At 49.9% G+C, this 15,672-nt stretch overlaps 1 protein-coding gene across 1 annotated transcript in view; it reads right to left on the bottom strand.

Annotated features, from left to right (window-relative positions):
• Positions 1 to 9,665: 9,665 nt before the first annotated feature.
• SLC6A1 (solute carrier family 6 member 1) overlaps positions 9,666 to 15,672 on the bottom strand; it is a 39,961-nt gene continuing 33,954 nt past the window's right edge. Inside the window, exons 15-16 of the mRNA XM_055557612.1 lie at positions 14,666 to 14,833; positions 9,666 to 12,080 (exon numbers count right to left, since the gene is read on the bottom strand). Coding sequence (XP_055413587.1) covers positions 11,976 to 12,080; positions 14,666 to 14,833 — 273 coding nt within the window. The 3' untranslated portion in view covers positions 9,666 to 11,975. The remainder of the gene's footprint in view (positions 12,081 to 14,665; positions 14,834 to 15,672) is intronic.

The following is a 15,672-nucleotide window of genomic DNA, read 5'->3' as shown; positions in this document are numbered from 1 at the left end:
CTGCAGCCATGAAATTAGAAGATGCTTGCTCCTTGGAAGAAAAGCTATGGCCAACCCAGACAGCATATTAAAAAGCAGAGACATGACTTTGCTGACAAACGTCCATCTAGTCAAAGCTATGGTTTTTCCAGTGGTCATGTATGGATGTGAGAGTTGGACTATAAAGAAAGCTGAGCACTGAAGAATTGATGCTTTTTGAACTGTGGTGTTCAAGAAGACTCTTGAGAGTCCTTGGACAGCAAGGAGATCAAACTCGTCAATTCTAAAGGAAATTTGTCTTGGATATTCATTGGAAGGACTGATGCTGAAGCTGAAACTCTAATACTTTGGCCACCTGATGCGAAGAGCTGACTCACTGGAAAAGACTCTGATGATGGGAAAGATTGAAGGCAGGAGGAGAAGGGGATGACAGAGGATGAAATAGTTGGATGGCATCACCAACACCATGAACATGAGTTTGAGCAAGTTCTGGGAGTTGGTGATGGCGGGGAAGCCTGGTGTGCTGCAGTCCATGGGGTGGCAAAGAGCTGGACATGACTGAGCTACTGAACTGAACACTTGTTTTATCATGTCTCCATCAATCCATCCATCTCCCACCCATTCACCCATCCTTTTTCTCCCCCCAGGGTCTATTTTCAAGAACCAAAAAACTTCCCTCACCCCTCCCACTGCCCGGCTCTTCACTCCTCACTGGCCATAACTGCTTTCATGCCCGTGAGTCTACCAATCACTGCCCAGGAGAACAGAATCACATGATTGACATAGACCAATCAACATTTCCCATCTGGAGCTGGGGCAGAGCCCCATTTCTGTATGCTGAGGCTGCCTGCTGATAGCTGAGTCGGATCAGAGTTCGGTTCTGAGGAAGAATGGGGGAGATGGCTGTTGGCTCCCTATCTCCAGACGCCACCTCGGTAGACAGAAAAATGGGCTGTGTGAAGGCCGAGCATCCTCCAAGGCCAGGAGCGTCCCGTAGGCACGAGAGCCAGGCGCCTCCTGTTGGCTTCTTGCCTCACGGGCTCCTGGTTGTGACCCCCTTGGGTCCTGGCGGGCCTTGGGGGCCCAGAAAGCAGGGGATAGGTCTGGGGGAAGCAGGGAGACTTGGCCTAGTTGAGTCGGTGCTGAGCACCCATCAGGGACCTCCCATCCCTAGGTTCTGTTGACTTAAAAAACACACACAGCCTGAAAGTTGAGAATTCTGTTTCATTTGCAACATTCCTGAGGACTTAAACCCAAGATACATACAGTCTCTCAGACACCTCTCAGGGACTATTTCAAAGAGTTAAGTGAGAAGTCAGGCTATACAGAAGTTGAAAAGCAGGTAAATATCAAAAGATTAGTGCTAATTAAAGAAAACCAGACATCTCAAGTTAATGGATTCAGTGTTTTTCTATGCCTGCCAATGCAGGAGACCTAAGAGACATAAAGGTTCGATTCCTGGATCGGAAAGATCCCCTGGAGAAGAATATGGCAACCAACTCCAGTATTCTTACCTGGAGAATCCCATGGACAGAGGAGCCTGCCGGGCTACAGGCCACAGGGTTGCACAGTCGGACAGGACTGAAGCGACTTAGCTCGCACGCACGCATGCATGGGAGAATGCACGTCTGGGCTTATTGGAATTTGATATGCACCTTAACTACGTAGACCCAGTATCCTGTTTCCTCAGTCCCGGATCTCGGGGTGCGACATCAGGGGGCTGCAGTGGCTCAAGGTCTGATGGCAGCATCCTCTGTTTATTGAAATGCCAGGCTGACGTTCCTTGTCCACAGTTCCAGCCCTGGGGTGCTTGTGTCAACTTCAAAGAGGCAGGTCTAAGTTTAGAAGCCTGCCCCCGCCAGCTCAGAACTATGCCTGGCACGTAGAAAGTGCTTAGTAAATATTGCCATTACATCTGGCTTTGGGCAGAGTACTCATCTTCCCCAGCTCTCAGGTTCCTCATCACAGAAACGGAAAGGTAAAGAAAAAAGACTGGAGGATAGTTGCTTTATGGCGTGTGTGCTTTATGGTCTTTATGGTGGACAGCGAGATGAATCAGCTCTCTGTTTACACGTATCCCTTCCTTCTTGGATTTCCTTTCCATTTACATCACCACAGGGCACTGAGCCGGGTTCCCTGTGCTGTGCAGTGGGTTCTCGCTGGTTATCTAGTTTATAGGTGGTATCAATGGTGTGTATATGTCAGCCCCTATCTCCCGATTCAGTCCACCTCACTTTCCCAAACCCAATCCAGGGAATGAGCACCCCTGATTTCAGGACATTAAGTTCGTCGTTAATGCTGTAGAAGTATTTCTTGTTCATTGGCTCAGTCGTGTCCAGCTCTTTGCCATCCCATGGACTGAAGCCCTCCAGGCTTCCCTGTTCTTCACGATCTCTTGGAGTTTGCTCAGACTCATGTCCATTGAGTCAATGATGCCATCCAACCATCTCATCCTCTGTCTCCCCCTTCTCCCCCTGCCCTCAATCTTTCCCACCATCAGGGCCTTTCCAATGAGTCAGCTCTTCATATCAGGTGGTCAGATTATTGGAGCTTCAGCTTCAGCATCAGTCCTTTCAAAGAACATTCAGGGTTGATTTTCTAGGATTGAATGGGTTGGTCTCCTTGCTCTCCAAGGGACTCTCAAGTGTCTCCTCCAGCACCATAGTTCAAAAGCATCAATTCTTTGGCCGTCAGCCTTCTTTAGGGTCCAACTCTCACATCCATACAGGACTACTGGAAAAACCATAGCTTTGTATCTATATGGACCTTTGTTGGCAAAGTGATGTCTCAGCTTTTTAATATGCTGTCTAGGTTTGTCATAGCTCTTCTTCCAAGGAACAAGCGTCTCTTAATTTCATGGCTTCAGTCGCCACCCACAGTGATTTTGGAGCCCAAGAAAATAGTCTGTCACTGTTTCCATTTGTCCCCCATCTATTTGCCATGAAGTGAACAGCAAGCCATTGGGGGAGTATTATTCTTGAAGTGAGGGTTGGAGGGAAGAGGAAAGAAAGTTAGTGCTTATTTTCAGGTCTCTGGTATCCCAAGTCCCTTCTTCCCACTGGACCTGCTTAGAGACCATCTGCTGCCAGGAGAATCAACCCCCCATCCCACCTGGGTGTGCACCCAACTCTGTCAAAGTGGCACTCTCTGCTTGCATACCCCCTAGGGATGGGGAGCTCACTCACTACCAAGGAAGCTTGTTCTACTGTTGGAGAGCCCTGACCAGGAGAATATGCTTCCCCAACTGGAGTCCACCTCCCATCCATCCCTGGTACACATACCTTTGACCCCTCTGGGGTCACAGAACACTCTGACCTTCTACTTTATTTGCTTATTCATTTATCCAATACAATTTTTTTACGGAAAATCTCTTCATTTTTCTAAGCATTATTTTTTCATCCATCATGTGGAAGTAATCAGGCCTCTTGTCACCAGCAAAACCCATAAACAATTCTTAGGGAATATAAATGGAATGTGGGTGATAAAAATGTCTGTTCTCTTTTATAGTTTTCCTTTGCCCTTGGTCTAGTTTCATTCTCTCACAGGTGTCACAGGCAGAGGTCTTACATCCAGTTCTTCAGACCAGAGTTCCTGGGGTGGCAGGAACTCTGCACCCGACAATTCTGCCCGTGACACCACAATTCGAGACATTGATGGCAGGCCGTGTGCAGAGATGCTGCGCTCAGCACTCGGATCTGAATCTGTGAGCGGCATAGCTGTGTCCCACCAGTAAGAACTCCGCCTTCTCCCTGCCGAGGAGAACAAGGAATTCTTGCGTTTGAGTGGCAGGACCCAAACACACAACAAAAAAACAATAATACTGCTGGAGAGTCCTGCCCCAAGGGTTCCAAAAGCCCCCTACCATCTTTGGGGAAACTTAAGCTAAAGACCTAAAAGATATACTTTGAGGAAATACTACAACCATTCTGAAATACCTAGCCAATAAAGGATATAAGGTGTCCAGGAAAAAAGGCTCAAATGTCACAAACGAGGGTGATTTACCCAGGCTTCATTCTCACAGAAGGTCAGAGAAGCCGTCCCAGGAAAGGCAAGAAACCATTTACAGCCTCACCCCCTGCTAAGAGTGGAAGACAGCTCAAGGCTTTCCTGGGGATGGCTGGGTTTTGTAGCATCTGGATCCCTGAGTGAGTGAGTGAGTGAAGTCGCTCAGTTGTATCCAACTCTTTGCGACCCCATGGACTGTAGCCCACCAGGCTCCTCAGTCCATGGAATTTTCCAGGCAAGAGTACTGGAGTGGGGTGCCATTTCCTTCTCCAGGGGATCTTCCCAACCCAGGGATTGAACCCGGGTCTCCCGCACTGCAGGCAGATGCTTTACCGTCTGAGCCACCAGGGAAGCCCACATCTGGATCCCTACTATGGTCTAATAGCTAGGCCTCTATGTGAAAAGTTGAAAGGAAAGGATAATGACCCTTCCGAATGGAATTTAGGATACAAAGGGGCCTTTTAAGAATTGGAAAAGCAATTATGTTTGAGTCTGGCTCTGTCTGTCCCCCTCAGATTAACTAAACCCTTTGACCTCTGGGGGCTTCCCCGGTGGCTCAGACAGTAAAGAATCTGCCTGCAGTGTGGGAGACGTGGGTTTGATCCCTGGGTTGGTAAGGTCCCCTGGAGAAGGGAATGGCAATCCACTCCAGTATTCTTGCCTGGGAATCCATGGGCTTGGGAAGAGTCGGACACGACTGAGTGACTAACACTAGAACCTTTACTTTCATAAGAGAAGGGGGATTGCCCCCTCAAACATTAACTCAAAAACTGGGACCCCTTGCTCAGCTGATTGCTTATTTCTCTCAACAATCAGATCAAACCACCAAGGGGTGGCCGTCTCGCCTATGGACTGTACAAGTTACCACAACCCTGGAAAAGGAGGCTTTAGTTAAAAGTTAATATCTGGTCAGTCAATCACTATATAGACCCTACACCAAGTTCAGGCTTTAGTTAGTTCTAAGGAAACAGAATGGCTATCCCCCAGAAGGTCAATTCAAGTTCAGGCTATATTTTTAGACAACCCAGAGGCTACCTCAAAACCCTGACACACCCTGAATCCTGCCACCCTGCTCCCCACAGACACGGGGCCCCTGGAGCATGTCTGTACAGAAACCATAGACAAACTATGCTAAACTTTATGACTGACTGCTCTGATGTCCTTGCTGTCCAAGGGACTTCCAGGCAGGATAAATCTCAGCCTTAGAGTGGTTTCACACCTTATTGAGAGATATTGGGAATCTTGACTCTTAAAGCTAGCATCATGGGGTTAATTGGATTGATGCCTTTTTTTTTTTTCCCCTGATTGAGATATAAATCACATACCATAAAATTTACTCATTTAAGCTATACAATTCAAATTTTTTGGGTATACTTACATGGTAAGTATGTAACCCCAAATCTAAGAAGTCAGCCTCTCCCAAACCCCAAAGAGTAATGGTTCACAGATGGGAGCAGTTTTATGAGAGAGGGGAAAAGGTGAAAAGGTGGGTGGGGTATGCAGTGACCGCCCAGACCGAAGTCACAGAAGCAAGAAGCCTACCCCAGGGATTGTGCTCAAAAGGCCATGCTGACAGTTCTCATCTGAGCCTCAGAAGCTTGGGGAAGGGAAGGTCTTAAATCTTTACAGATTTCCAGTATGTATACACCATCCTGTACACACACACACACGCGTGCACACACACACACACACGGCTATTTGTAAGGAAAGAGGTATGCTTACTGCAGAGTATAAACAGTAAAACCTTGCTTACGCCTATTGAAGCTCTCAGAACTAGTACAGCTTCCAAAAATCAGGTGGCAGCGATCCATTGCGGGAGTCACCACCAGGGAGACGCAGAATTAATAAAATGAAACAGCAAGGTGGACGCAACTGCCAAAGGGACGCCCTGGACCCAGAAGCCTGGCAACCACCCCTCACACCTCAAAGGCCAGATCCATCCAATTCCTCCCCAGTGACACAAAGGAAGAACTAGACAAAGCCCCAAAGGGGGCTTCAACAGAGATCTGGGGTGTCTGGTTAGTGAACACGGGCAATACTTCTTTCCCCAAACTGCGGCCCATCAAGCCATGAAGGAGGGTCAGCAAGGAACTCACCATGTGAGGGAAACCCCACATAACTGGTTTGTTGTCTGTGTGTGTGCTAAGTCGCTCAGACGTGTTCAACTCCTTGCAACCCCATGGACTGCAGCCTGCCAGGCTCCTCTGTCTTTGGGATTTTCCAGGCAAGGATACTGGAGTGGGTTGCCTCCAGTAAGTACATACTTACATGGTAAGTATGTAGCCCCAAATCTAAGAAGTCAGCCTCTCCCAAACCCCAGAGAGTAGTGGTTCACAGATGGGAGCAGTTTTATGAGAAGGGAAAAGACGAAAAGGATGAACTTTTCGTCCCACTGGAACAAACCCACTGGAGTGGGTTCATCCTCCAGGGGATCTTCCTGACCCAGAGATGGAACCTAAGTCTCCTGCCTTGTGGGCGGATTCTTTACCACTGCTCCACACGGCTGAATTGATTAGCTGAGGATGTGGTAACTTTCGGCATGAAAAGTAACAACCCTAACACCAAACTCACCAGAGGCCCACAGATAAGGCCCATTCAGACTTATCCTAGGGATAAGTGCATCTAAAATCCTGGCAAACCCGTGGCTGCCAAGTCCGGCTCACCCCTAAGGGGACGGGCCCCACTGGGCGACCCTAACCATCCACCCGACCGGAAGTCACAGGGACCCCTCCATGCACACCTCGCACTCAAGGGAAGAGAACCCCAAGCCCTCACCTCCGCAGGGACAACCTGAGGCAGTGACCCCTTGACTACCTGTGGGAACCTCTCTCTTACCTGAAGCTTCTCTTCCATAAAACAACCAGCAAAGCATGACCGGGGAGATTCAGCCGCGGCAGGGCCTGGACGCCAGGGCCCTCTTGCCCTGACCCACAGGCCGAGGACCCAGAGACCTGCGTTCACAGCAAACACTTAACGGGTGACCACTATTCTCCTGCTAATATTCGGGCCTTTGGAACTTCACGCTGTCTGGTGTTGCCTCCAAAAGGTTAGACAAACAGGGGTGGCTCAGGAAGGCGAACACTCAGGGTCTAGGCCCGGGGGACAACCAGATATACATAAAGGCAGCCGGGGAGCATTCCGCCCCTCCAGGGGCTCTGACGACACCCCACACCCACAAGAAGCAGTCACAGAAGGCGGTCTAGCGCCCCTCAGCGCCCCTCGACAGCGAGGGGCAGGATATGGAGCAGGGACATGTCACCAGCAAAGCCCGTTAACAACCCCCAGGAAATGAAAGTAGAATCTGGGCAATAAAATCAAGTCTAACCTTTAGTTTTCCTGCGCATGCAGTCTAGCTTCATTGGCTCAGAGGATGCCGCACCCAGAGGCTCTGTACCGTGTGGCTTCACACCCGGGGCTCTGCACTCTTAGAACCAAACAACTTTAGAACCAAGTTCCTGCTTCAAAATGCCACGGGGCCAACACCTCAGTTGGCTTTGCCAGCCGTGTGCAGAAGCGAGCCAAGATCACTATAAGGCAGCCGCGCCCAGGGCCTGTCTGCAAAAGCAAGTGCGTGCTCTGGAGCAACTTCACATCTCTCCATTCTTTGCTGGAAGCAATAAGCTTTCTCCTAATTCTGAACCAAACTCACCCTTGTTTTATCAACTTGAACAGCACCAGGCAGGAGAACCTTTTTAGGGAACCCAAGCGAAATGGTCAGGTTGGTACCACTACCTTACAGGTCTGTGGGTACTGAGAGAGGTTAGGCACGTGTGCATGATAAATTGCTTCAGTCGTGTCCGACCCTGTGTGACCCTGTACACTGTAGCCCACCAGGCTCCTCTGTCCATGGGATTCTCCATGCAAGAATAGTGGAGTGGGCTGCCATGCCCTCCTCCAGGGGATCAAACTCACATCTCTTATGTCTCCTGCATCAGCAGGCAGGCTCTTTACCTCTAGCACCACCTGGGAAGCCCCAGGGGTTAGGCAGGGTTTGGTTATTAATAGCTAGGGTGTATCATGAAATGCTGAAATTAAAAGCGCAACTCTTTTGAGCACCGGCCTGTGATAAGTTTTGTGCCAGTCCTGGCTTCCTAAAGACCCATGAGACACAGCCACTCCCTTCCAGCTGCAGTGGGAGAGCCTGAGTGAGCAGAAAGGGGCCGACTTCGCTCGGCAGCTCTGACAGCAAGGGGGGCCCCCCGAAACACACACACACATGCAGCCTGGACGTGTGAGCCTGTTAGCAACCAAGGAGGTGACTTCTGGGCTGAGACTTGAAGGAGGGGCTTTCCAGAAGAAAAGGGACAGTGACGGGGGTAGGAGCGTGAGAATGAGGAGTGGTCCTGGTACAAACCAAAGTCTGTGTGCATCTCTCCACCCCTCCCCACTGCAGGAACTCCCACCCCCACAGCCGCATACAGCTCTCATCAAATGAAGGTGATGCCCAGGTCTTCCTCGATTGTTTAAATAACTTCACTTAGAAGTTGCAAAACTAGTATAATTTCTGTACAACCTTCCCCCAGACTTCTCAGGGGGTCTTTCTCCACGTGTGCTTGTTTCCTCATCTCTTTCCCACTCGACACACACACAACACACATATGCATAAACCACATATGTGTAAGTTATTCTTTTTCCTCAATCATTGGAGAATAAATCATAGACAAGGTATTCCTTCACTCCTGAGTATTTCAGCATGTTTCCTAAAAGCAAGGATATTCTTGTATGTATCCACAAAGCAAATCAAAATCAGGAAATTAAGATTGACACAGTATTATTATCTAACCTTATTAAAATTTTTAGATTATGAAAATTTCACCTAGTGTCCCACTAATGCCCTTTATAACAAAAGAATAAAAGTTTTTTTTCCTCTGGCCCAGTGTCTAATTAGGGAGGAGGCACTGCGTTCAGTAGTCATGTTTCCTTAATCTGAAAAATTCCTCCATCTTGCCTTTTATGACCTTGACATTTTTGAAGAGAACAGGCCAGTTGGCTTATAAAACGTCCCTGAATTTGGGTTCTTTTATACAGTGTTTCTGTGTGGCTGGCAGCCAACTTTCTCCACGAGAAAGGCTGAGCATTAACGTACTAGGCCCACTGCTACTGCTTCTCATTAGTGACTATCCCATCTCGTTAGCGACTATCCTCTGAGCTCCCAACTCGCCTAGATCCTTACTCCCTTATTTCTCCCACAACTGTAAAAGGTTTGTTCCTATAATAAATCCCTTATCCCCTACCACTCAGAGTGCTTCTGCTTCCCAGACTGACGGACAGACAGACTTAAAAGTGGCAGCAGGACAAAAGCTGGCGAATCTGGGTGATCGCTGGATCATCCTAACACTTCTCTGTAGAATTCAAATTTTCAATATAATTTTAAAATGAAATATTTTGAGGAATGAGTCACAGGAGAACGAGTGCTGCTAACTCAGTGTGCTCCTTTTATGCTAGCTTTAGACCTTGATTTAGCTGACCGCCTTATAGTTTTACAACAGTGAAACCACCTCCCTTATGTGGCTTAGAAGCATTCCAAGACTCTGGGGGAAGTCCAGCTCCATGCTCCTCGATTTTGAGCCCAAATCTCTCTCTGTTGGGGAAAAATATTTTAATGTTTTTTGTGTGTGTCTATCATTGTTCTGATGAAAGAGGTTATTGTGTCCCCATCCCCAAGAATTGAAGGTCTAACATTGTATATCATAGAACCTTTATTATTTTTTCCTCTATATTCTTAGAAACGTACATAACGCCCGTGCTCTAGTTATAACACCATTTATAGACATTTAAAATGCATCTTCATTTATAAATATTTTACATTTGGTCCATAGAACAGATCATTTTACTAAATACTGTAATTTTTTTTAAAACAGGCTCTGTATATAGTTTGAATATGTATATATTACATATATTTTTTAATATAGAGATAGATTTACTTGGTGTTCTGAGAATAAACCCTTATTGCAAAAAAAAAAGCATATATGATAATACAATATCTTTCCCTCCCCAGGGTAAATACTAAAAAAAGTTACACGTATTCACAGTTCTCACAGTAATTGTACGACACGTAATATTGTGCTATATATGTAGGTTTGGATGGAAATCAGTTAAGGGATTTCTTGCCAAACATCTCACTTAGATTTGCTTACAAACATTATTAAATATGCTGCATTTGTCTTTGAAAGACTTGTTCTTAGTTTCAGAATGAAGAACAAAGAGAAAGTTAGAAGTCTTCCTGCCCTTATTTTAAAGGAATTCACGCCAAGGCTGGGGGGTGGGACCATGAGACACAGAGAAGGGTTCCTTTTGTTCTAAACCCTATAATTCAACAATACATATGCATTTTGATCCTGGATTCACCAGGTGGCATCTGGGATGCCTTAGTGATGAGACTATTTTACAGATGACTTCAGGAAAAGCTTGTGGATTTCCTACACAATATCAAATGAGACCCTAGGTACCACACGTGAGGATGAATGTACGTATGTGAGCATTTCTATGCATACACGAACTTTTTTTCTACAAGAATGTGCTTAATATTCTGAGGGTAATAGCTTATTGCAAGAACTGGTATGCTGGTCACTTCTGGATGAGGATGACAGATTTTAAAAAACCCACAGTCACAGTTAATTACCATAGTTATTAAGGATTAGTTGTAAAACACAGCTCGTGAGTTTAACTAGCTAAGGAGTACAGGGCACGACGTACGACTTGCTACATGGGAACCCATGTTCCCAGCAGATGAGAAACTGCTGAATTGCTGGAGCTTGCAAGAAACTGTCTTCACTGGGTCTGCTACTACCACCTCCACCACCAACACCATCACCACCGTGGAGCCCAGTTCTGGAAAAGCACACACACTACCTCCCGATGAAGCGGTTTTAATCTCGGAAGCACTTGGGGAGGGGGTCTGGATTAACACCAGCCCCTTGGTTACTGGGCTGGTGGATTTTAGTGGCAGCGAGGAGATGCCCACTGGGGAATCTCAGAGGAGGGGAGAGGGCCACAGGCGTGACTGGGGTGGCTGTAAAGGGGTAAGACGGTTCAAGGAGGAGACAGTTCAGACCACTGGATCCACTTTGCAGTCCAGCACAGGGCCTCACCTTCATTTCCCATGGCCGGTTCTGTGCTCTGCAAAGCAGGCTGGCCTAAGAAAAGGGCTCCTGGTTAGGGAACTTCCCCCGCAGGATCAGAGCCCCTCCACCACCAATGGTGGTTAAAAAAATCAATTGTGCTTTGCAGCAATTTTCCGAGGAGCAGGGGGTTTGTCCGGCCACGCGCCCTCAGAATGGCCTGGAGAGGAGTGTGGAGCGGGGTGGGTTGGGGGGTGAGGGGGGAAGTAGGAAATTTAGTGCAGAGATGCCCGTTCAGTTAGGTGGAAGGGAAACAGGTTACTGGATCGACTGCTTCAGAAGACAGCTCTGGGAATACTGATGGACCTGCGGGGGTGGACGGGGGGCTGTCAAGCTGCCTCGGAAGGAGAAAAACAACACGCAAGTGCTGGCTCCCTGCTCTTATTAAAGGTGAGCTCTCCCTGGAAATGCCCATTATACAGAAAATACCCTTCTCATGCGCACAGAGCAGCATTCCCGGCAGAACCCAACTCCTGCCAAGCCGGAGATAACAGTCATGGGTTTCGGCAGTAAGAGAACAGTCGGGAATTAAAACTAAAAGCCAGGAGCGCACGGCCTCGCCGCGTATCCCTGGCCTGCGGGGTAGTAAAAAAGATCTACTACAGCGGCCGTGTGGCCGATGCTGACGGGGGAGCGGGGAGGCCGGGTTATAAAGGTCACCAGCCCTCGAGCATCTACTCCTCCCATGGCGGGAGCCCCTCACCCCCGGGGGTGTGACTGTCCCCACCTCCCTCTCTTTGCCTGGTGATGGTGTCTGGACTCGCCACTCGAGGTAGGTTGAGATAGACGGTATCTTCAGACTTCAAGTGGTGGTCACGTGCAGCCGGGGCGGGGGGGTGAGAGCGTGGGTGGGCGAGCCGCCCCGCACCCCTAGATGTAGGCCTCCTTGCGGGCTGAGCCGCTGGCCTGGGACTGCTCCGGACCGTTCTCCGGGCGCACAAAGTCTTCACTCGGCTGGATCATAACCTGGATCCGCTGTGGGAGGCAGAGGGATTCGCGCTAGGATGGCGGGAGGCTGGCTTCTCGTTGGCCCACCCACTTTCCAGGTCCCTGCCGTCTGCTGGCCTGCAAGGCTGGGGCTCCCAGCCCCCTCCGGCGCCTCTGCTGAGGCTCCCGGGGCCACGCCCACCTCTTTTCACGTGGGTCCTTGTAGCAGCTCCCCCGCTGCCGCCCGACCCCCTCTATTTCCCCTCTACTTCCGTTTTTACCCCGCACCCTTTTCATTCTATTCTAGACACCCCAATCGGAGGGATTAGTGAAAAGAGAAGTCAGATCACGTCCCTCCGGACCCAACAGTGGCTCCCATTTCACCAAAGTCCTACAAGGCCCCACAGGACCAGGACCCCCATCCCCACCCTGGCCCCTTCATTGCAGACCTCACTGTTCTTCACCCCCTGGCTTCCTCCACTCTAGCCAGGCAAGCCTCCTCACAGGCACCAGGCAAGGGCCCCTGCTATCCCCGCTGACCGGTACATCCTTCCTTTCAGACGGTGACACAGCTCGACTTGTCTCCTGAGGTCTCGGCTCACTGTTATTTCCCTAGGGAGCCCTTGCCCAGCACCCCCTAAAACCCCTTTCTCCATACTGCTCATCCCCATCAAGCGTGACTTTATTTGTGGGTCTTTTCTCTCTTAGAATGTATCGCGGTTTAGTTCCTAAGTTGTGTCTGACTCTGCAACCGCATGGACTTGCAAAGCCAGACTCCTCTGTCCATGGGATTCTCCAGGCAAGAAATCCGGAGTGGGCAGCCATGTCCTCCTCCAGAGGATCTTCCCGACCCAGGGACTGGACCCATGTCTCCTGCATTGAAGGTGGATTCTTTACTGCTGAGCCACCAGGGGCACCAGTGAGGATGGGACTTGGGCTCAGGGCTGAGTCCCGGGCTCTGACAGGGGTGTCTGGCACATAGCAAGTGCTCAGTGCATGTCTGCTGACGGGGTAACCCGCATCCACCTTCCCTGCACGCCCTGCCCCCATCCGACCCCATCGGCATCTGTCCTCAGACGAGCCTTCCCGTTTCCCACCCCGGGGCCTTTGTACCGGCTGTACTCTCTGCCACTCCGATACCTGACTACCTTTTGAGACAGTACAGAATCGTGGGAAACAAAAGCCTTGGACGTGGAGTTGGAAGAGAAGGCCGTAAGGGCCCTGCTCTGCTAATACCTGACTGCAAGGGGTGGAGAAGAGGCTTCCTGCCGCGTCTTCCCTGTGCTGCAGAACTGCAGGCCCTCCTGCCTGCTCTGAGTGGGTCTGGCAGGTACCTCTTGGTGGGAAGTCAGGCTAAGAAGAGTGGATCCAGGTCCTCCCCAGCGGTGGCCCTGCGTCCATCCTTAGTGAATCCCTCAGCCCACACTTACTCCATCAATGTCTCAGCCCCTGGACCTCCAGCACAGCCTTGTTCACTCAAAGTTTCAATATAATTTAACAAAGAGCTGCTATAGACCCAGCATGTGCTAGGGGGCCCCTGCTGGGGGTAGCATGCCTTTCATGAGGTCTAGAGTTAAGCTCAGAGAAGGCAACGGCAACCCACTCCAGTACTCTTACACGGAAAATCCCATTGACTGCAGCCTACCAGGCTCCTCAGCCCATGGGATCGCTAAGAGTCAGACACGACTGAGCGACTTCACTTTCACTCTTCACTTTCATGCATTGGAGAAGGAAATGGCAAGCCACTCCAGTGTTCTTGCCTGGAGAATCCCAGGGATGGGGAGCCTGGTGGGCTGCCGTCTCTGGGGTCGCAGAGTCGGACACGACTGAAGTGACTTAGCAGCAGCAGCAGCAGAGTTAAGCTCTTAACACATCTGATTCCATCCTTCACCTGCTCCTCAGTGGCTCTGCACAACCCTCAGGATACAGTCCAAAAGTTCTTATCCTGGTTTTCCAAGCCCTTCATCATCTGGTCCAACCTTCTTACATTCCCAGCCTCATCTCTCATCATCTCCCTGCATGCCTCCCCACTCTACCTGCCAGCCTCACTGATCAGTTTATACCCCTGGGCCTTTGCACATGCTTCCTATCCTCTTCTAGGGACATTCTCTCTGCTTCTAACATTTATTTTATATATCTATTCTTTTCAGATTTGTTTCTCTTATAGGTTATTACAACTACTGAGTAGTGTTCCCTGTGCTATACAGAAGGTCTTTGCTTGCCTGCTTTATGTATATTACTGTATGTATGTTAACCCCAGCTTCCTGATTTATTCCTCCCTTACCTCCTTTCCCTTTGGTAACCGTAAGTTTGTTTTCTATGTCTGTAGATCTGTTTCTGCTTTGTAAAGAAGTTTGTTTGTATCTTTCCTTCCTGCTTCTACTTTTAAGTGTGGTTTGTCCTTAGGCCTTTTCTTTGTTGTCCCCTCTTTCAGAAAGCTTCTCTAATGCTCCTCAATGCAGGCGGGGCTAACCCATCTCCCTGGTTCACCCCAGTCATGACCTCTGACACTCTACTGTCATTGGCCATCGACCTGTCCTCTCCCCAGCTAGACTGTGCTCACAAGGGCAGGGGTGGTGCTCAGCACAGTGGAGAAGGGGCCCAGTGACAGGAAGGGTAAGGATCGGGCTTACCTGCTTCAGGGAGCCCTTTAAGGTGAGGAACATGTAGGCCATGTATCCGGGGATGAGGACCATGGAAGACAGGGCCATGAGCCAGCCCACGCCCTGGCCCCACTTGGGGAAGACATAGCTCCCCATGGTGAGAGGCGTCATCTGCACAGCACTGAAGATGAACACACCCTGGGCAGGGGGAGAGAGGGAGGGGCAGGCGGTCACCCAGACTGGACTGCCAAGGCCCTTCCTTAGGCCCTGTAGATGGTAGGGCCACTGCGCTCCACCCCTGCCCTGGAGCTCACAAGGGCCCTCACAAGGGCCCAGCATCTTGGGAATCCTGCACCCAGGGGCACTGCTAGGACATAAGGTAACTTTGTGTAGAACAGAAGAAGCCACCATCTCTGAGAGGACCAATAATAAAAGGTGCCTTCTCTGTGACAGCCAATAGAAAAGGACCTCCTTTCTGGGAAAGCCAATAAGAAAAAGGTGCCCTCTCTGGAAGAACCAATAGCAAAAGGTGGTTCCTCCAGGAGGACCAATTGCAAAAGGCATCCTTCGTCCCAGGTAACCAGTCTGTCAAACAGAACAAGGGTGGGAGGTCGCCCCCAGCCTGCCGTTGGCTGGGTGCCCTTGTGCGGGACACAATATAGGCAGCGGCCCAGCCCCACTGCAAGGACCTGGGTGGTCCCTCCCAGGCGGGTTCCTGACTTAGCTTCCCCTTGCAGGAGGGAATGAGGGATGCTGAGAATGCGGGGCCTCCCCACGTGGATGCTTTGGCTTCAGAATCAGGCCAACATGGTTTGAGGACAGCGCCTGCCCAGTGGGTGAGGCTGGCTGGTGAGCCCCGGCCCCGCAGCAGTGAAGTGAGGCAAAGACAGGTACTGTGCTGAGGTTCGTGAAGACTCCAGGGAACAGAGGAAGTGCTCAGCACAGATGGGAGAGAGCAGTATTCCTAGGGAATAGAGGTCTGGGGCTCTTCCACCTGCCTTTGGCTCCGGAAGTTTCTCTCTGGCCCCGAGCCACCC

This window comes from Bubalus kerabau, chromosome 20, assembly GCF_029407905.1.
Source record: "Bubalus kerabau isolate K-KA32 ecotype Philippines breed swamp buffalo chromosome 20, PCC_UOA_SB_1v2, whole genome shotgun sequence".
NCBI lineage: Eukaryota > Metazoa > Chordata > Mammalia > Artiodactyla > Bovidae > Bubalus > Bubalus kerabau.
Note: the sequence above shows the minus strand (reverse complement) of the source record. Positions and strands in the feature narration are given on the sequence as shown.